The following is a 22,851-nucleotide window of genomic DNA, read 5'->3' as shown; positions in this document are numbered from 1 at the left end:
CAAAGTGGATAAGTAATAGCCGAAGCGTCCTGGCAGTAATACCTGAGGAGGAAAGAGCCAAAGAGGTTAAAAACCTAGATCTGGATTGTGACCTTTTGCCTGTTGAACGAGCATTAGGAGTATGGTGGTGTCTACAATCGGATGCGTTTAAGTTCTGTATATCCATCCCAAATAGACCATGGACCCGAAGAGGGATCCTTTCTACTGTTAGCACCTTCTATGACCCATTGGGATTCCTAGCTCCTGTCATTTTTGTAGCTAAAAGAATCCTTCAAGACCTGTGTCAGAAGGGAATAGGTTGGGATGATGCTATTCCATCAGCCGTTGCTCAAGAGTGGAAAAGCTGGATGGAGGAATTGCAATTGTTAGACAACATCAGCATCAAAAGATGTTTGAAACCTACTGATTTTGGAAAAGCAACCACTGCTCAGTTGCACCATTTTGCAGATGCAAGTGAGAAGGGGTATGGTGTTGTTACCTACCTCCTGCTGCAGAACAGTCTCTACCAGATGCACAGTTCCTTTATAATGGGGAAGTCCAGGGTAGCACCTTTAAAACCAGTCACAATTCCCCGTATGGAATTGACGGCAGCTGTGCTGGCAGTTCGCATGGACATACTGTGGAAAAGAGAACTAAGGCTACCTCTCCTAGATTCAGTGTTTTGGACAGACAGCACCTCTGTATTAAAATACCTTAATAACAAGACTTCCAGGTTCCGTGTTTTTGTGGCAAACAGAGTGTCAGAGATTCTCAGGGCTTCTGGCGTCTCCCAGTGGAGATATGTGAACACAACAAATAATCCAGCAGACCTTGCCTCGAGAGGTATGGAGGTACAACAATTTCTACATGACACCACATGGTTATCTGGTCCTGCATTTCTTACACAGCCAGAGACAGATTGGCCTGTAAACCCAGAGAACTTACAGGAACCTCTACATGACGACCCTGAAGTCAAAGTGTCTGCTTCTGTTGGTGTTTTTCCTGCACAAGATGATGATCATCCTTTGGCTCTTCTGATTCATCGTGTTTCATCCTGGACTCGTCTTGTCAGAGTGATGGGTTGGATTCTAAGATTCAAAACATTGCTCTTGCATCACAAAAGAAACGAGACACATTTTCAGCCTGCATCTGAAACAACCCAGTCTGAAAGTGCTCATCAGAGGGGTGAGCTATGTACTGGCTTTCTCTCATTGGGAGAGATTGAGGATGCTGAGATGCAGATAATCAAGTTTTGTCAGAAGGAAAGATATTCTGAAGAAATTTCCTATCTCCAAAAAGGAGAGAACGTCAAAAGAAGCAGTCATATATACAAGTTAAATCCTGTTCTGGTGGATGATGTGCTGCGTGTTGGAGGACGTCTCAGCAGAGCTGTCATGTCTGAAGATTCTAAACATCCTATCATTGTTGCTAAAGATCTTCATATTGCTTATCTTATTCTCCAATATATCCATAAAGAGGTGGGTCATGGTGGTAGGAACCACATACTCTCAAAGCTCCATCAGAAATATTGGATTCCTGGTGCTGGTGCACTGATTAGAAAGATCATGTCAAGGTGTGTCATCTGCAGACGGCTTCATGGAGCTGCAGGCCAGCAACAAATGGCTGACCTGCCTGAGAGCAGAGTGACACCTGAGAAACCCCCCTTTAGTTTTGTTGGAGTGGACTATTTTGGTCCATTTGAAGTGAAGCGTGGGAGAAGTCTTGTGAAGAAATATGGAGTTATCTTCACATGTTTGGCAATCAGAGCAGTACATATTGAGGTTGCCTCATCTCTTGACACAGACTCTTTCATTAACGCCTTACGACGTTTCATTGCAAGGAGAGGCCAAGTACAAGAGCTGCGGTCCGATAATGGTACCAACTTTGTGGGCGCAGAGCGCGAACTGAGACAAGCTATTGAAGATTGGAATCAAGAAAAGATCTCTGATGTGCTGTCTCTGAAGGGAGTGAAATGGATCTTCAATCCTCCAGCTGGGTCACACCATGGTGGAGCATGGGAGAGATTGATCCGTTCCATCAGAAAAGTTCTTAATTCCACTCTGCAGACACAGCATCTGGATGAGGAAGGACTCCAAACTGCTCTCTGTGAGGTGGAGTCAATCCTCAACAGTAGACCTATTACCTTGGAATCTGCTGATCCAAATGATCTGGAAGCTCTAACACCGAACCATCTTCTTTTACTCAAGTCTAATCCAAGTTTGCCACCGGGTTTATTCCAGAAAGAAGATACTTATGCACGAAAACGATGGAGACAAGTCCAATACATATCTGACCTGTTCTGGAAGAGATGGATCAAAGAATATCTGCCTCAACTTCAACAGCGCCAAAAGTGGATGAAGATTAGACGCAACTTTGTTCCTGGAGATGTGGTCCTTATAATGGATGACTCTGCACCTCGTGGTTCCTGGATCATCGGTAGAATCACGGAAACTGTGCCTGATAAAAATGGACTTGTACGCCAGGTCCGGATTAAGACCCCAACCAGTCACTTATGCAGACCCATCACGAAGATATGCCTTCTTCAAGAGACTCTCGACCAATGAAGACAACACATTTGATTCTACTCTCGACGTGACTTTTGACTAGACTTTACTATAACTAGATGTACATCGCAGACTGACTATATTTAGGCTAAGTGCTGGTAACCTCTGGCCTATGACTGACTGACTATGGATGGACTATTTTGAAGAAAAGAAGAATGATTGACTATTTGCAAATGACTTTCATGGACAGTTTGAATGTGTTATGTTTATCTCATTGTGTGTTTTGATGTATTGTATATCTTAGGTTATGGTGTTTGAGTAATTATTACTGTGTAATGATGTAATAATTAGGGGCCGGAATGTTGTGGATAGGTGTAGCACGGGATCACGTGGTGTTATTAGTGATTGTAGATCACCTGTTGCTCACTTGGTGACTTCAGTGAGTGGGTGATGGGGGAGGTTTACTTTTTTCTGACCGCTATGTTTTGTTTTTTGATCACTGTTTGACTCTACGGATCCGTTTTTATGCTGCTTTTGAACACTGTTTTGCTTGAATATGGACAATAAAATCGTTGCAACTGCAGCTTGGATTTACGTTTTGATCAGCTTGCGCGTCAACAACCACTCCCCTATTCAGCCGCTCAGCGACTTTGTTGGATAGTCGCTAAGAATACCTCTAGTTTGACGAAAACACAAGACTGTGGCTGTTGAAGATTTGTTGCTGTCTCTTCTCAGACAGTGGTGAAATCTTGTGATTTACTCCTTGTTTCTTTTTGCTGTTGAATCTCCTACCTGGAGCTTACCTCGTATCTGCACCGAAACCAGTCTATTGATTCTTCGTTCCTCTTCGATTCTCTTCTAAGACGCTCAGAACCATCACGGTGCTAAAAAGAGCTTTTTTTTGTTTGTTTTGTTTTTGTTTAACCAGAGGCAAACACCACACTTGTTATCTCCGGGGCTCGGAGACACAGGGACGGACTTTCATAGACTTAACACCGGATCTGCTTAGCAAAAGACGTGGACACTTTGTGCTACTGACATGAAAAGATGAAATAGCTCAATAGCAACAAAAACCAGGCAACAAGTTCTCTGTTGTACGGATAGTTTAGATTTGGGTTAAATTAGCAATAAAGGAAAAAGAAAATAATGTGATTTTAGAGCAGCATGTAAATGCATTGACATGTTTATTATGTCATCCAATGACGAAACCTCCATTGATTAGATAATTGTTCCTTACATCTTCTATTGTGAGATCTACATTGACCTACCTCTGAAAGGCTCGAGCTTTCCCCTGGACTTTTTCTGAAAATGGACAACCAAGAATCTTACTGACCTCCTCAGGAGCTTGTGGCTATACTCTGACAAAACTCAGTCTTCTAAACACAACTTATGTAAACGATATTCATTTTTATTTTATTTTTTAACACAAACTGTACAATGCTAAACACAACACATTAGTCTTTCTTAAATAATTTGGGACGATAAACCCTTATGGTCACGACTAAGAATTTTCCTTTAATATATTCCTTGTGCAGTTTGGCCATTAAGAAAAACATCCAGAAATACAGTATGTGAGAAAAGGGGGAAAAAAAGGCCTTTACACAGACGCTAAGCAATTATTAATACATAATGGAAGGAAGTAACAAGGTAATGGGTTCTTGTGCAAAGCAGATTGGGCCTGATGTGCTCATGGCTGTATAATAGACTGCTTCACTAATGTCCACGACGAGAGATTGGGTGTCCAATCTGGAACCCAGCCACGTGCTGAAGTGTCCGCCAGGAGCACACTCAGCCGCATCACTATGCATGTTGGTGCTTCTGCGAGAATAACACGTCTGCATAGAGTAAAAGGGGAAAAACACCGAATGAGCGTGTGCATGTGGGTGCGTGTCATGTGTGCGTTTAAGTTTTGCTGCCACATGTGTCTAGATTCAGGTGTCTGTGAGATGCTCTCAGTGGGGTTGCGGTTGCCACTAAATATATCTCGCATAATCATGTATTGTGTACTTTGTAATGATGTCACAAATGTTACCATCATATATATATATATATATATATATATATATATATATATATATATATATATATATATATATATATATATATATATATATATATATATGTAATATATGTACATGTGGTCTGTTGTGGTTTCTTGGTTTTGTTTTTTCCTCTTTCTGCAGGTTTAGAGGCAGACTTCAAGCGTGTCCATTTGTTTTCTCTCTATGCCTCTTTCTCTTCTCTACTCCTGTCTCTCTTCCTTTAAAACCTTTTCCCCACCTTTCTCCTTTTCTTTCCTCTGTTCTTTTTAGTTTCTGCCTTCATCACATTTGAAATGAACCCAGATGAATTTCTAATAAAGTTTTATAAACATATCAAGTGGAGGATTATGCTGAAAGTAAATCTGTTGGGATTTAACTTGACACTCAGACTACAATTCTGATTTACCACACTGGCCAGAAAGGAGGCGTTAAAAACAAAAATAGAAACTTTTCGTCTAGTATGAGAGTTTTGCCTAAAAGAGACGTTAACAGCCGATGACCAATTCGGAAACCTCATCATTCAGTCAGTCAGTGTGGCAGTATAGCAGCTAAATCAGTCTCCAGACCTCACCAACCCATCCATTGGATCTCATTAGGAGTTTCATGTGAAGCAAACGTCTCGATTCTTCACTAAGAGTCAAGAAGCTTCTAGCGTGTTTTTCCTCCACCATCTCATAATCTCTTGTTTCAACCAAGTCTCCTCTGTGACTCTTCCTTCCCTTTCTCCTCGTTCTGTTTGCTTCTTCCCCAGTGGTGAGGTCAAGGGAGACAGGGGTGGCTTGCATGGTCTGTCCTCTCCACTGGAGCCACTTGGAGTGATGAATAGCAACACAACGCTGCACGAAGCCCCCCCGGCTCAAAGCTGTAAACGGAGTGAGGAAGGAGAAGGAGTGCGAAAAGGCAGGGCTAGGAACGAAAAATGACGAGCAGGAGTAAACGAGGAAGAGCAGTGAAGGGGGGCTCGCCGCAAATGATGGACACAAAAGGTCAAAAGATTTGCAGTGCAAGTGCCGGCCATGGCTTGTGTGGCTATTTTTAAAAGGGATACAATATCGCTTTGTTGAGATCAGATATGAGTTCACATGTTTGTTTAATTTATGCTGTGGTTTCCAGGGAAACGCCCCCCTCGAAGAAGGAATTTGTGTTTGCTGTTATAGAGTTTTTTTTGTTTGTTTTTTTTGAGGAACATCTGTTCATTTCTGCGTTAGGAGCAGGCAGGGAAAAAAAAACAAAACAAAAAAAAAAAACAATATACACAAATCTATCAGACCTAAACTGTGTTGATGCGGTTTGAGTCGAGTAACCAACACTTTCACTTTCAATTATGAGCATCTTGGTGTGGGTTATGCATTTAAAATGCCTCAGACTCAGGTGTAATTACAGTAGCTCAGCCTGTTGTCAGTTATACATATTTATAGGAGAGCAGTGCAGGTAGCTACAGACAGTTTTAATTGCATTTTAATTCCCCGAGATCCTGAGCTGAGGAGAAAGAAGGTGAGAAAGTAATCTCACCGGGAGCAAAATGTGGGGCTGTAGTAAACAAGCGAAACTGTGACAATTCAATAATTAGAAGTGTGACACTTCCAGTATAATTTGGTGCTTACAAAGCTTCATCGCTAGCTCTTTTGTATTATTATTATTGTTTTAGTTTATTCTGCCATCGCCTGATTCTTACGTAAGACCGTGCCTGTCTCCGTTACGCTTTTATTTCTTCCTCCGTGTCTGAGTAAATCATTTCCTCGGGGCATGTCATTAACATCATCTAAGGATGCCTCATCTGATATCGGTTCTTCTGATGTGCCAATCCAAGCACACTACTTGAACCATGTTACAATACACAAAAACAAAAACAAAAAAGAAGGGAAAAGGAACTCTTCATGTTGTTGCAACATGTGAAAGACATTGTAAGGATGACGGAGCAGGTGATGGACGCTCTGTGACTCCAACACACACACACACGCACGCACACACACACACACACACACACCCACACACACACACACACACACACAGACTGATATTCACCCACACATGCGCACATGCTCAGTCTTATCGCCATCATGGCCATCACTCTGAGTGATGTCAGTCAAATTAATTGCTCTTCCCTTCCTGTGGCATGCTTGAGGAGATTTCAGAGGCAAGGACAGTCCGAGTCCTGCTGACTTTAAAGCACAACTGTGCTGGTGCGTTTTCCGCGTGAGGGAAAGCGCCATTGACACGCTTCTGATATCCTAATGACGAGGATTAGCTTCACTCTGTAAAAACAACGTACATCTTTTTTGAACTGAGATTATTTTGGAGTAGTTTTTTTGAGGAAGTGACGATTATTTGACAAAACACCAATTTCACTTTTATAATTAATCAGATTTAGACTCTCGTGGGTGTAAAATCCTACACTTTGACATGCATGTAGTATCTTGCACGAGTATTTGTAATTTTTTTTTTATAACATCTCAACTACACAGTTCAGTGTATTTTTCTGGTATTTTTTTGATGTGATGAACCAATATATAATGGTGTATAATTGTAAAGGAAGGTGATACATTGTTTTCAAAGGTCTTTTCAAATAAAAAATATGCAAAGTGAGGCAGGAATCCACCATTTAAAACTGCAAAGGGCGTAGCACAAATTAAATATTAAAACGACAACAACAAAGAGGGCTTTGGAAGAACCATTGCAATCATAGAAGAAGATAAATTTAGTCTAATTTAGCCTGGCCACAATCTTCTGCGTAATTCCTCCATTAACCCGGATGCCTCTGGGCCAATCAGCGGACAGAAGAAGTTATGACGTCAATTTTCAAGTTGTAGTTATAATGTAGTTTGCCTGTAGTTTTGGCTACAGGCAAACTACATTGGTCGACCACGCTTCCAAATATTGAATTAACATCAACAGTTTTCTCATTCAGCTCGGTATTTGGTAGTTTTCAGCTTCATAGCGTTAAACTACATATAATTTAATTTCAGACAGTAAGAAAAAAGGTCTATGTGTTTTTTTTTCTTCATTTGATGTATGTAAAATTATGGTTGAAACTCTCATTTTCAAGATTTGTCCTTTTTAAGACTTTTTTTTTGCTGCTTCACAAAATCCACAACTTTTTTTGCTTGTCTATCTTGAAATTCCTAATAAAATCCATTAAAGTTTGTGGTCTTAATGTGAGAAAAATGTGAAAAAGTTTAAGATGCTTTGCAAGCCGCTGTAACCCCCTTAAATTGATTATTAAGGTAATTTAGTGTAGCTCATGACAAAAAGAGAGCGCTACAATAATTCCTCCTAAAAAAAATAAAAAAATCTTTACAACCAAATGCCACTGCTCTACTCTGCCGTCACACTCCAGGTACACCATTTAATTTCCTCTGTCAAGGATGTGAATAAATAACAGCACAGTCTTTACCCACAGCTTTATTATCACCTTCACTTCCCTTTTTCAGCACAGTAGGTAAACAAGGAGAGGGGAGCGTCCACGCTCTAAAATCCAGGCTTATCCGTCATATTTTTTTATTTTGTTTAAGTGTGAGAGCGAAGTATTAGTGGAACAATAAAATCACACTCAGCCAACAGATCCAGAGGTGCCACAGTAGTTGCACCGCTTTATTATTGCCAGCTGTTCACAGGACCAGATGGGACACTTCACTTTGCTAATGATGGCGATACATCGCCAGATTCGACAGACGCAAGAACACCAGAATTATATGAGATGGTAGATATGAAACACAGCTGCTCCCATTAGGTTTTACCTCCTCGCGCGCTGGTGTGAAGTTAGCCCCAGGGCTTTTGATGTAAAGGGTTCAAAGCTGAACAAGCCAAAAAACACACAACACAGTGGATCTGATGAAAAATAACCTTCGCATCAACAAGTTCACTAAACATCTGCTTGGGCTCTAATGCAAAGAGACACTTGGGAGAAATGCGAAACGTCTCTATCTTTGTTACAGGACTAGAATGAACTCCTTCCACGTCTAAACTGAGAAGTAAAACTAGAAAACAACCAACAATGCATAATACATTAAAACGGGGTTTCAGTGTGCAACTCTGAATCCATTTGGTAACGCTCAGTTTAAAAATGGGCTGAAGTTAGAATCACATTTTGAACTAAAAGTCATGATTTTGGGTGGATGTCAGACAGAAACTGCAGATTGTCGACAAAATTCATCCACTCGAAAAATCTTTCTTCTAATTACGTGCTTTTTATTTCCTTTTACAAATAGCAACATGCTCATTTTTTACAGTTTGTGAATGTATAATCTCCAAGGGGGAGGAATAGTTAAACCAAAAAAGCACAAGTTTTTTAATTTTTCTAATCTATTCAAACTGGTCATCTTTTGTTATTGTTTGTTGTAAAAAATAAGTTCACTGCTACTCAAGAAGAAGTAATAACCTATTATCTGCACTTATTGTGAGACAAAAGTATATTTTCTTTCTTAAGAATGGAAAGCAACAAATTGCAGTTTTCCCCTGGTACAGGATTTAGACAATTTTGAAGGCTTTACTTCTGCTGCTTCTGTACTTTCCTCAGCTTCAAACAGCTCATTGATGTAATCTGTGGCTTTTTCATTTCATCTCATAAGACAAACTTTAAAAAAAAAAAAAAAAAGCTAATCTGACTTGCCTGCACAGTGAAACAAAAGTTCACAAAGTGTAATCGTAGCAGGAAATTAGTGTGGATATTCATTAAATGAGCACTAATCCAGTATATATCCTGTTGTGCAGACAAAGTTATTCGGTTTCTTTGCCTAAAACCCAACATCATGCACAACATAATGTAGTTCCAACCACAAGATTACATTCACTCATATATCATGGATGTCATGATAGTTTCTGTTGACAACAATCTGTTTAAGCAACTTGGTGCCCAAATTTTCTTTAATCCACAAAATTGCAGAAGCTTCTGTAGTAGATTTAGCAGCAAATTGTCCACTCTTTTTGGTAGAGTTCATTTTAATTTGGTGATTTTCTGGCAGGAATACTCTTACTCTTAGCTCTGGGCCTTTGGAAAACCAGAAGATTGTTAGACCTGTTCCATCCACTCCAAAACCAGTTTGGATGAGTTCCTAGGCTTACTGGTCTGTTGGAACATCCAATTTTGTCAAAAGCTTCAATCATTTAGAGATGATCTGAGGTAATATTGAAAAGTTTCAATCCATTATTCCAGTACTGATGTGTGTATCATCAGCACTAGTAGCAGCAAAACAACTTTCACGGGAAGAGGAGACCCGTCTGCGATTTGTCCAAGCCGGCCAACATTTCTAATTCCAGTATGTAAGACAGATGCAGAAACAGCCAAATTATAAAACAGAGCAATTTTGTAGGACACTGTTCAGCTTTTCTGATAATGAAAAAAAAAAAAAGGCCCACATAAAACAGAGAGAAATCTCAAATTTGGGAAAATGCAGTGGTCCTTAAATTTTCAGTAGATGTTTAAAACATATTACTAATAGAGAAAATAGACAAATTTGAGTTAGTCTTGACTCTATTTCCTGCGGTAATAGTTTCTACTTTGAAGAGTGTTATCAGTACAGAGACCTGCTGGTATGTAGTTTCACCGATTGGGAAAAGACTGGTTGATTAAGTTGAAAATTGTCCAGCCACAAGGCAATTTTTGGTGCACTTTCACATCAAGTTTTAACGTGTTACGCATTAATATCATATCTATTTATAATAATCTAACAGCTGGCAGAGGTAAAGGAAGATCCTACGAGGCTACAGTACATCATCACAGCTTAATGTTACTTTCAAAATAAATTAGGACCACAGTTTCCCTTTAAAGAGCCGTCACAGAAAACATAAATGCATCTCATCCACTCTGTTTTGCATTCAGTCTGTAATATTAAGTCACTTTTGGGTGTATTGTGTTCCTGCAACCTACACCAAAACGTGATTTGGTTAGATGCATGACCTCACTCTTTGCAGACAATTTTAATCGCACGCACCAGTAGATGTGTGAGCTGTCATGTGATTTGGTAAAGTGCACGAGTTGTGCAGCGATTGCGCTTTATTTGGCGGAGGACGCCATGACACTGAGTACTACTGTTGAGAGTGATGTCAAGGAGGACAGCAGCGTCTGACACAGTGCATGCTGCCCGATCCTGTGGATTATCCATCCTGGAGCCATGTCAGGACCGGTACACGCTCAGACCCCTGGCCCAACCAGCACCATCTTAATCTCAATCCCAAATCCACTCTGCTCCCAGACATGATTCTCACTTCGGAAGGTTGTGTAACAGCCACAGAAAACACAGCAGGGTCACACTCACCCGATGCAAACATGTGCACACAGTGTCACAGTACCATTCAGTCACACTAAGCGTTAGCTCAGAAGCGCAGACAGCAGCGTCCTCTTCTCAGCCAGTCCGGATGCACATTAAGCTCCTGGACTCCTAGAATAAAGGGATGAGTCAGGGCCGGGAGAGTCATGAGTCATTTCTTGTTTAGACTGGCCGTCTCTACGTTGTGGCCTCCTGGATACAGTCTGTGGCAGCCCAGCAGGATGGAGAAGGCCTTGCGGAAATCGGCATTGAAGGCATAGATGATGGGGTTGAGGGAGGAGTTAGCCCAGCCGAACCACACAAATACGTCAAAGGTGGTGGGACTTATGCAAGTGAAGGCCTCTCCTCCGCTTGACTGCTCGCAGAAGGGTACCATGCAGTTTAGGATGAAAAATGGCAGCCAGCAGCACACAAACACCCCCATTATCACCGACAGCGTCTTCAGCACTTTTGTCTCCCTCTTGAACGTCATTTTGAAAGAGCTCTCGGACTCTGCGATGCTGGAGCCTCGGCCCACGCTGTTGTGTCTGTTCTTGGCACTCTCTGCGGCACGCTCGAGGGCAGAGATCCTCCTGATTTGTCTGTGAGCAATGCGGTAAATCTGCGTGTACGTGGCGACCATTATGGCAACGGGGATGTAGAAGCTTATGAGTGAGGTGGAGATGGCGTAGGTCCTGTTCAGGCTGGAGTCACAATTTTCAGAAGTGCGGAGGGATGTAGTGTTTGATCCCAGTGACACTAATGCCTCAGTGAGCGGCTTGTAAGGTTTACTCTGGGCTTTGTGCCAGTTCAGCTGCACAGGGATAAAAGAAATGAGGACAGATAACGTCCAGGCCACGCTGATCATAACATAGGCCACTTTGGGTGTCATCTTCCTCTCATAGCGAAAGGGGCTGGAGATGGCCCAGTAGCGGTCCAGGCTTATCACGCAGAGGTTCAAAATGGACGCGGTCGAGCACATAATGTCAAAAGCCACCCAGGTGTCGCAGAAGGAGCCGAACGGCCAGAAGCCCGCGATCTCCGTCACCGCCTTCCACGGCATCACCAAGATGGCCACCAAGAGGTCACTCACGGCCAACGAGATCACGAAGAAGTTGGTGACTTTGGAGCGCAGGTGACGAAACTTGGTGACGGCAGCGCAGACCAGCGTGTTCCCCAGCAGCGTGGTGAGGATGAGCAGCGAGAGGAAGCAGCCGGTCAGCACGCGGCTCGAAGGCATCTCGTCTAAGAAGCCATTGTCGATGACGGTCGTGAAGTTCACGAGATCCATCCCTGAAGATGAGTAGGCGAGGGGGGGACTGAGGTCTATGTCATACTGAAGAGTCCTGCTACATCTCCTCTGGGATGAATAGCACAAGATGTCTGTTGTCGACCCTGCAAGCAAAAAGGAAAACAAATCTCCATCATTGTCTTTGCCGCGATATGAAAGATGAGATGTTTGAGGCAAATGTGATCTGGAACAGACTTTTGGCCCCTGATCCTGTAAATTAGACTACACTTCATTTGAACTGCAGATGGTATTTTATATCCCACAGGCAACATTCTTCCATTTAGATATCCCAGACTGGATTCAGTGGCTGCTAGGAAATTGCTGTAAAAGAAAAAAAAAAAAAAGAAAACTCTATTTTGAAGGTAATTGCTGCCATCTGAATGTGTAAGTTAGCACCTTGTGTGCATCAATGAGAGATTCATGGTATGAAAAGAAATTGATAAATGTGTTTTAATAATACACAGACCTCTAGATATTATCACCTCAATATCAGTGGGTGCATCAATATTATCACAAAGAGCTGTCCAGAATGCAATATTTGTTTGTTGTTGTTTCCTGTTAGCACTCGCTTTGCATACGAATAAGACGTTCTGAGCGCTGGATGGCGTCTCATTGCAAGAGATGGCCACAACTAACAAATGATGGTCAAATTGCAGAGTGATGGAAGCAATAACAGCCTAATCCCATTTCCTAATATCACGCAGCTCAACTCTGCATTCATTTGCTGAAGTCAGATGTAAAGTCGCTCTGTTTGTGGAGAACAGTCAATTAAAGTAATCAGGCTGAACATACAGTGGCAGACAAAACCATTTGATAGTTGTCTAAAAGACAAATATCTACAGAAATATTTTACTTTTATGTTCCAGTTGGCACATCACATTTCACAATGACTACCAGCAGCCTGCAAAATCTTTATCACTTTATTTTGAATACATATTTTTAGAATCCATTTGAACCAATAATCTTGGCAACATTCACACACATTAAATGTTTGGGCCCATGCAAGTAGGAAGTGGGTTGAAAAAATAGTGCTCATTCAGGATTATCCCTATGCTAAATATATGCTTTATTGTCCAAAATATTGGGTCATCCTTCCAATTCACTGATTTCGGTGTCCCAGCCCCTTCCACGGTCACATTAAGCACCTATGTCATGCAGACTGTTTCCGCAAACATGTGTAAATAAATTGTCACGCTCAGGAACTCAGTGAAATCCAGTGCGACACCTTGAGAACATGACATGTGCAATAAATCCAGTTATGAAATTTCCTTTAGTGCTTGTGCAATTTTAACAAAGTGAAAATGGGTGGAAATGAAAGCAACTGAGCCTGAAACTGGTAGGCCCCGTAAAAATTCAACGGCATACGTAAGTTCACGGGACGCTCCAGTGTGTAGTGTGCAGAGTTCATTGACTTTCTGCTGAATTAACAGCTACTGGTATTCAAATATCATGAGATGTTCAGATTAGCTCAAGAAAAAAATTGTAGCTTCAACGGACAGCAAAAAACAAAAAACCCCAAAACAAAACAAATTCCTAATCTCCATCTCTACCGTTCTATTAAAACGTTGGAACTGGCCACATCTGCTGTTTTGTCCATGAAACAACTTTGTTGCTGTTTTCCATCACTTAATTAAAACAACTGAGTGCACTTATGACATATTTCTTGTTAAACAAGCATTACCTAATTTATTGCTGACATGGGTAGTCTGAGTGCATGGTAATTGTTGATTTAGCCGATCTTTACTGCTGTCCAAACAAATTTTTGCGATCGTGATACTGTGATAATCATGAATTTGCAATGTATTCTGCAGCTCTCCTCGATACACATGTTTCACTAGCAGTAACTCCTGCAACTTCAGGGAAGACATTTTGGCCATTTTTCATGCGCCCACCTTTGTGGGAACAGCTCAGGGATGGCCCCCATCTGTTTCAACATGACTGCACACCAATGCGCTAGGCAAGGCCCATAAAGACATGGATGAGCAAGTTTGACATGGAAGAACCTGGCTGGCCTTCACATAGCACTGACCTCAACCAGATAAAATATGTTTGGTGTGAAATAGAGTGGAGGCCATGAGTCAGGCTTTCCTGGCTCATGGCCTCCACTCTATTTCACACCATTATGAGAGTGTAATAGTGACAGTCCTCCTGTCCAAATTCAGTGTCTGACCTGAAAAATAAAAATGCATTCTAACAAAATAAAAAAAAAAACTGCTTCTGGAAGAATGGTACAGAATTTCCACAAACACACCTCTAAACATTAAAGCTACAGTTAGTAACTTTTTCTGAAAAATATATATATTGTGTACATATTTGTTAAACCGGTTTGACAGGTTAATATGTAGGGCTCCCTATAGTCCTACTGCCATCTGCAGAAAGACACCACTCAGTCAGAAACGACAATGAGACCCATAAAGAAGGTCTTAGCGTTGTCAATCATCCTTCTGTTCATGCTGCTCATTCCCTCCCCGGCTCCTTCTCCAAAGGGAAGTCTGTCATGAATGCACTTGACTGTTAGCATGGTCACCGATGATGGCGGATAAACGGTTTTCCTGGAACAATAAGTTGTTTCTCCGCCATTGGAACATTGAGCAACGCGTACACAAGGGTGACTGACAGCGGTAAGACATTCGTCCTAGCTCTGATTGGTTGTTTCTGAGTTGCATATTTCTGCAAATGGCAGTAGGAACACAGAGAGGAGGCAGAGGAGCTTGATTTTTTATTTTTATTTTTCCACTCTTGATATAGTAGCAGTTTTAAAAAGCAAATAAAAAAAACAAACATATTTTAATAAAAGTTACATACTGAAGCTTTGAGGAAAGTTGGTCAACAATTATAAAAAAAGGTTTAATGCCAGTAAAGATTTACCAACTAACTACAGAAAAGGGTATGCATCATATTTAATATGCCATATTTAAAATACAATCTCAATTAAAACAGAAAATACTTTTATACAAAACCGGTCATCTTCTTCACTTTATTTATTCATTTTTATTTTATTTGCTGAGAAGGTAAAGATAAATGCACCAAATTACAGTCAAGGTTGTAAACTAACACTTTTATTCTTTTAAGATTTCAGTTTCACGTCTTATCAGAAATAACTTTCTTGGTTGAATTAAAAATATTTTAAAATCTAAATTTACCAGGGGAATGAATAATTTTTGGCTTAACTGTATATAAGAAGCCCATTGTGGGTCAAGGCCGTCTTATGATCCATTCATCCCATGCAGAAATCCTTATAGGGCCCAAATATACATGTCGGCTGGGGGTCCTGACCCTCAGCAACAGTCATAGTTGATTATCTGACCCTTTATGGAAATTAATCTGGTCAACAGAAATTCACTTTACAAGCTGAATTTACAAACCGCTTTGCAGATAAACAATTTAAATGAACGAACCAACAAAAACAAAACAAAAATATGTGCATTAGTGTTGGATTATTTTTTAATAAAAGTATATATTTTTTTAATTATACATTTATTTATTTTTTATTTCTTATCTTTCCGATTTAAAACAGATCGTTCCTGCTTTTTTCAAACATGCCAGAGTAATATATCATCCTCTCCCTGCTTTACATCCTAATACACTGACTGCTCTCTTTGCTCAGATGCTAGGGTCTTTTGACATGACCCATAAAAACAAATGTCTCACCGCTTCCACGCAAACTTCACCGCGCAGGGTCCATCCAGAGCGCGTCCGGTCTCCATATCTTACCAACACAAACCAAACAACGTCCCGAATTATGTCCTCCATGTTTACATTACTCTATGTGCTGATTCAAAGCAAAACACAACCACACACACACACACACAAAAACGCGACACTGAAGACAGACACCACAGGAATGAAATGTCTCTCTCGCTGCGTCCTGCTGCAGCCAGAGTACGTGCGGCGTCCACGCAGAAATCCTTACGCCAGACGCCTCAAGTTTCACATGATGCTCCCATTCAGTAAAAAGCGCTGCCTGCTCACTGTAGGAAGGAAAGGCACATGACTGTGGCATTTCCCCGAGCAGTCTCTCTGCGACAGGTAATCTCCTCTTGGGTCCTACCTGTGAATAGCGGCTGTTAAAGGCATCATAATTAAGCCGTGTTTTCCTTGTCAACTGACCCGGTTCGGGCTGCGCTTTGGAGGAGCTTAATGAAACAAAGACAGGTGATAAAACCAGGACAAGGGTCAAGCTTCAGGTTCAAAATCGGCTCAATGACTCCACCTAACGGAGGAAGCTGGCAATTACACAGCAGCGCGCCTTTCAGTCACAATTTAAGTCAGACAGGTTTACTGCCAGACTTGTCATGTGCAGAGGTCATCTGAGTGATAAATCATGTAGAGCTTGTAGAGAGAAAAAAAAATTAGACTGTATCACTCCAACCGTAAAACGTAATCATGCTCAGCCCTGGTTTCTCTCACTCTGCACTGTGGTCCCTGAGTGTGCCGCATGAAAGATGCAGAGGGATGCAAAACCACGTCATGGCATGTCAGCCGTCACCTTGCGTTGATGTGAATATTTCTGACAGAAGGAAGTGGAACAGCATTAACCCATTTCCTCCACAAATATGCCCTCTGCTAGATGGGCAACGGCACATCGCCGATTGGTGCAACGCAGCCAACCTCTTTACCAATCATTAATAATCTTAAACTGAAATGACTCATGACTGTTTCAAGTCATGAATATTTAACGAGGCGTATTGGTGGTTTTGGCTAGTGCGGTCGTTTAAAAAAAACAAAAAAAAACACTCCTTCCTGCATCTCTTTGCAGGAGTTTGTCCCTTTGGTCCATCACGGTAATTCACTGGGACTGTTCTCTGAGTGCTGCCTGGCTGCAGGGACATGAAAAACACAGCAGGCCGGGCGGGGCTGAGAGTGGAAAGGTCTCAGAGTTGAAATGCAATGCCGCCCTATATTTTAGAGCGCTGCTGCTTTTCTGTGTTCAAAGGTGCAGCTGCCTCTGTGTTACTGATTCCAACTTTCACACCGCACAGAGATGCTCCACAGTTGGTGTTTTTTTTTTTCCTTTTCATACAGAACGCCTTGCAAGAAATCACTCGTATACGCTTTGAACTTCCCCACAATTTGTCAAATGACAACCAGAAACTTTAGTGTATTTAGTGTATGTAGCTAGTGAAACTGCCTTCAGCGATCAGCTAATTACTACATAATTAGTGCAAGTTGTGTTGGAGGAAGCTGTGTGAAAGTTAATCTCAATATAAATATCAGTTCACCTCATTAGTTTAATAGGTAACATCAGTGAACAAACAGCATCTTAAACACCAGAGCAGCTTGGTTTAAATGTATTATTTAAACTTGCTAAATATTTCCTTATATGCTGGGACACTGCATATTGATGGATGTTCACATGGAAATATAACGGTGTCCAGCTAAAAGCTAAATTCCTTCTGCAGCTTCTTGGCAGACTGACATCAAAACAAACCAAAACATTTGGATATTACAGTCTCTCATCTCAACATTCAAAAACATAAACACATGCTTTTGAATGCCAGAACATTTGTAATAAAACAATCAGGAACACAAATAAGTCCAATAAATACATTACATTTCAATATTGCATATATATAAGTAGCTACAAATGAAAGTATTTTCTATAAAGTCACAGAGTGAGATACTGTTTAAAAGCAACCAAACTCGAGGATTCTCTCACTGAGGGTGTTAAATGTTTACATAGTGTAGTATTTCCGAGCAATTGGACATTCTGACTGAAGGGGCGGTAGAAAAGAATAATTGTAAAGCTGAAAACCTACCGACACACAGCTGTCCGCCTGTCCAGATGAATGGAAATAAAATGATAGGCTGACTATTCATGCATCTCCCAAATCTGGGCTTTATGGGAACGTGGCAAGAAGAAAGACCACCGTCATAATTCCCAGTTAAAACATTTCAACTTATAAGAGTGTGCTCTAGTCAGATGAGACTGAAACTGAACTTTCTCGTCTACAGTCAAAATGCTTAACAATCTCCAGTCTGAAACATGGTGGTGGCAGTATTGTTGTGTGTGTGGAGATGCTGTTCTTCCACAGGGACGGAGTTAAAAGGAAAATCAATCCTGACAAAGCAACAGAGACTGCAAAACATTTCAGACTGAGGCAGAGGTTCATCTTCCAACAAGAGAGCAATAGATTTACAGAAACATGTTCATGTTCTCAAAAGTATTGCCTCTGAGGGACTAGGAAGAAATAGATTTGTATTCGTTAAATATGTATAGTACTACTTTCCACTTTGTTCTGGTTTGTACTGTCTGGCCTACTTCAAATCATGAAACAGAGTGAAGTTTGCAGCTGCAATGAGACAAAGTCTGAAGAGGTTTGATGGGGAAAATGGATCAGGGAAGAGTGAAACATCTCTCATTACTTTTTTTTTTCTAGGTTTTATTGGCTCTAGTGGCCTTTATTTGATAGTTAGTTGACAGGAAAGCGGGTAACAAGAGAAGGGTGAAGGCATGAGGCAAATGTCACCAGGCCAGGAATCGAACCTGCAACAGCCGCATTGAGGACTGAGGCCTCCATATGTGGGTTATGCTTAACCCCTGCGCTACCACAGCACACCATCTCTCATTACTTTAAGAAAAATGATAACTGACTTGTGTATGTCTGTCATGGACAGTTGCAGGCTTGGGTAGTCTTTGTGTTAACATATGAAAAAGTCGCTTTGTTTTCATTTGATGACAAACGCAGATAACTGTTGCTCTCTGCTACTTTCAGTTCTTCTTCTGCGCTCAGGTTGAATAAAAGGTGTGGATCTATGAGCTTCTTATCAAACGTTACCATCACCTACAAGGCATTATCAAACCTCTGCTGCAGAATAAGTATGGCCTGCAGCATTTTGTACAGACGTCTCACAAACATTTCCTATCTGGGCTCTGGATGCAATGCCTTGACGATGAACAGGTAAGAGATCGTTCCGATCTATCTGCGAGTCTTCTTCGGGGCTTACGTTGAGAAAATTCGTTAATGCTTGTTATTCCGATCAATTGAATTTCCAAAGTCTCAGTCTAGTTTTTCTGTAATATGCAAGTTTTTCTAGGAACACAAACGGCTTTAGTTCCAACAGGTTTGACAGCACAAATCGCTGCGTTACATCAAGAAAGGGCTTGTTTTTTTATATTCTTGCAACGTTTGTTCACACTGTGACTTAAATGTCCCGTTTTAGAGTTTTCAAGTTCAGTTCATGCAGCGTGCAGGCAGTTCCTTCATGCCGATCCTGTCATTTTGATCCGTTTATTCTTTGTCACTTAAAAGAAACAAAAAAAGCAAACACAGTCAATTAAATCCGGGCCATAAAAAAAGTTTACAGACTGTTAGATTCTTCCTCAATTTTTTTTTGTGTACAACATATGACGCCCATAGAGAGACACTTTTTGTGCCTACATTTCAGAAATGTAAAGTTCCACTATGTGTTTGAAATGGTACTAAAAGGATGGTCCTACCCCCAATTCTTTGTCTAGGACACTGTGATAAAAAATAAATTATGTCTGGGACCTTAATACGTTAAATAGTTACATGGATACAAATACAAAAGTTCCTGCCAGAGTCTCTGGTTTTCTACTTTTCTAGCACGGAAAAGTACAAATCCAGATTGGATGCACAAACAGCAGCGATGAATGACAAAGCTGCTTGTCTTGGCCCTTGGTGGGTTTATATTTGTTTCAAAAAGTGATCTAATGGGCTGCTGGAAAATACTATACTGCTCAAAAAAATAAAGGGAACATTTCACTTGAATTTTGTGTGTAGCTCCAAATCCAGGCCTCCATTGGTTAATAAATTTGATTTCCATTGATGATTTTTGTGTGATTTTGTTGTCAGCACATTCAACTTTGTACAGAACAAAGTATTCAATGAGAATATTTCATTCATTCAGATCTAGGATGTGTTATTTGAGTGTTCCCATTATGTTTTTGAGCAGTGTATTATTGTGTGCACATTGCGCCAGAAGGAGTTAGCCTATCGCCAAAGAATAAAATGTCATCTCAATGATAAGTATGTTGCAGTGAGGACTTATGTCCCCAACGCTATCGCCAGCCTGAAACACTGAAACTCTTGAAAGCTGATTGGGTGTGATGAATAGCACTTTAGACCAATCTGACGGTTAGAAACAACGAACATCTTTGTCGTTGACCTCACGTCTATTTAAACCATAATTTAGCAGCAAAAAAGGGTTTTTGAATTGAAAATGTTGCTGATTTGTTGATGTACAGTTTTTGATTAAAGCAGAATTAATAATTAATTACAGACCCTCCAATTAACTCCATTAAAAAATTTTTTATCAAGTGCCACCACTAAAATAAATACTCTGGACATGTTGACGTGTAAAGTTACTTTAACTCGTTCGAGTTTGTGTCATTAATTAAAAGACCCACAAGGCTGATAAATGAAGGTAAAACGCAAGAAAAGCTCACAATGATTATATGAATCGAACCAAAGAAGAAGTGTCTTATGAAAGTAGGAAATTTATTTTTCAAAGCAGCGTCACATCTCCGTTGAACTGAAATATTCAGTTGAAATTACAAATGTTTGCATAAAACGACATTAACTGCAAACTCAAATAAATACGAATTTGAAATAAATACATCAGGAAAACTGACGTGAATAAATAAATTTAAAAAAATGACAATAACAACTAATAAATAGTAAATATCCAAAACTCTTGAGTTGCCTTGCAGAAATCAGAGGTGTATCTTCATCTGCTGGTGTTTAGCTGCTTGATGAAGTCCATGTAAATTTTGAAAGGGTTCTTCTTTCGTCTGGTCATTGTGCACTTGTCGTTTTTCTGTAGAAGAAAAAGAGAGGTTGAATTAATTTGGGTATCAGCTTTGGGGACTGCATTTTAAAAAGTAGTATTGTGTCTTAAATAGTTTCCTTTTTACATTTACCTGTCCTTGTTTTTCTAGCAAGTCCAACTTTGAGTTAAGTCCTTCAATATTAGCCTGCACTATGCCTCTCTGTGTCAGATTCCCAAGAACATGTTTCAGCCCCTTGCTGAAGGCAGCCACACATTTGGCCTATAGAGGAAGCAAAATATTGGCTTTATGAGACGACACGCATCAAAATTGCTGATAGCAAAGACAACAAAGTTTCATTCTGACTAGTAAAAGCAAAACAAAATGCAGAAAAGATGTGAAACTTACAGTATTATTGGACATGTACTCTCCAGGAACAGAAATGAACTTTGGCTGTGAGGAGAAAGAAATAACATAAGTGATTAATTAGCTAAAATGCTTTAAACAGAGTCATACTAGTGAAGTAGTAAATGAAACATTAATAATCTTTTATACTTACTATGTTGTGCGTGACATTCTTCTTGAGTTTCTCCAGCTCCTTTATAATCTCATTGTTCAGGTTAAAGTCTGGAGTATAGCTGGTCGGGGTCGTATTTGTAGGAAAGCAGTAGCAGACCTGCAGCAGGACCACGACAAATATGCATTTCATCATTCTGCAGCGATGCCTTTCTCTGTTTCTCAACAGTTCTTTTTTGCTGTTGTATGAAGGGTGAGCGTTGAAATGATCTGAGTCTGCCCTTACGCTATATATAGAAGAAGAAGCAAGAAGGAAGTCTGATTCTGATGTCACTTTGTTCACGAATGGAAACCAAATCACACTTTTTTTTTTTTTTTTTGAGAATGCAAGTTACATGTTATCAGTATGCCAATAATAATATTAAAAAAAACTGAAGAAAGAGATTGGAAGAGAGCCGGAAACCACCGAAACAAGTTACTCATGTTAAAGCCAACAGGCATGCACAAATAATTTAGCTGCATTTGTTGAACACAATCCTAATATAATATATTAATATATGAAGATCCGTTGACGGATGGGTTGCTGTTGTGATCGGACAGGAGTTTTATTCTTCGCTAATGACTTTATTAGAAACTTTTCCTCTAAGAGTTGTTAAAAAAAAAAAACACACAACTCATGCAGTATAACCTCAATCTCATAGTGTACTCATTACAATCCATTCATTCATGCTGAGTGACATCAGGGAAATTTAAATGTGGTGCATCTCATGTCAGTGAGAACATTAAAAATGACACTTCAGTGCCACACTAATGACAGGAGAAAGACTTTGCTGAGCTGCCGTGTGAGTGACTGTTAACATAGAAAGTTTGTCAGAAAAAGGAAATTACTTTGCAAGTATTAATGCAGTGTGAGAAACAATTCTTCTGCATTTTCTTCTCACATATGAACGCAGCTCAGCTACGAACCCACAGCAACCATTACCTCAAAGCTGATTTTGAAATTGTTTCCAACTTGTGATGTATCTCGATTCAACGCCGCTGACGATTATTTAAAAAAAATTTTTTTTAAATGGTCACAGTTAAGCACAGGAGGTTGCCGAAGCGATGACGTGGAGCGGGATCACCACTGCAGAGCGTGGGTGGAGAGAGTGTGTGGCCAGTGTTGGCGAAAGAAAAAAGTTTTGTAGGAAACCCCGTCAAAGAGTGTGAACAGTTACTTGCATAATTATCTTATTCATCATCGATCAGCTTCCAGATAACTATCGCACATCTGAAGAAACATTTTCGATTCTGTTCCGGCCTTGACCGTAGCATTGAAATATAATGCAGCAATATGTGGAGCGAGCACTGTTCAGCTCATAGAGAATGGCACGACTGCAAACCTACCAAGACATGGTCGTCCACGGACACAGGCCAAGCAGGAAGTGCGTTAATCAGAAACGATAAATAAGAACGATGTGACACTGGGAGCCAATTGAGTGCTACACAATTAAAAATGACCTGAACTTGTTCATTTTGTAATGTATTGATTGAGTCTATAAAT

General features: G+C 40.4%; 2 protein-coding genes across 2 annotated transcripts; both read right to left on the bottom strand.

Annotated features, from left to right (window-relative positions):
- Positions 1 to 8,087: 8,087 nt before the first annotated feature.
- On the bottom strand, positions 8,088 to 12,742 carry LOC106921771 (D(1) dopamine receptor-like). The gene has a single exon (XM_088009720.1). The coding sequence runs from the start codon at positions 12,059 to 12,061 to the stop codon at positions 10,943 to 10,945; it is 1,119 nt and encodes a 372-aa protein (XP_087865846.1). The 5' UTR covers positions 12,062 to 12,742; the 3' UTR covers positions 8,088 to 10,942.
- Positions 12,743 to 20,502: 7,760 nt separating this feature from the next.
- Positions 20,503 to 22,051, bottom strand: LOC148157131 (uncharacterized). The gene is made up of 4 exons (XM_088009254.1): positions 21,352 to 22,051; positions 21,201 to 21,245; positions 20,946 to 21,074; positions 20,503 to 20,842 (listed from the first exon to the last, which is right to left on the bottom strand). The coding sequence occupies exons 1-4, from the start codon at positions 21,502 to 21,504 to the stop codon at positions 20,753 to 20,755; spliced, it is 417 nt and encodes a 138-aa protein (XP_087865380.1). The 5' UTR covers positions 21,505 to 22,051; the 3' UTR covers positions 20,503 to 20,752.
- Between the last annotated feature and the right edge of the window lie 800 nt (positions 22,052 to 22,851).

Source organism: Poecilia mexicana, unplaced genomic scaffold, assembly GCF_051168715.1.
Source record: "Poecilia mexicana isolate PSO_F unplaced genomic scaffold, ASM5116871v1 scaffold_10, whole genome shotgun sequence".
Classification (NCBI taxonomy): domain Eukaryota; kingdom Metazoa; phylum Chordata; class Actinopteri; order Cyprinodontiformes; family Poeciliidae; genus Poecilia; species Poecilia mexicana.
Note: the sequence above shows the minus strand (reverse complement) of the source record. Positions and strands in the feature narration are given on the sequence as shown.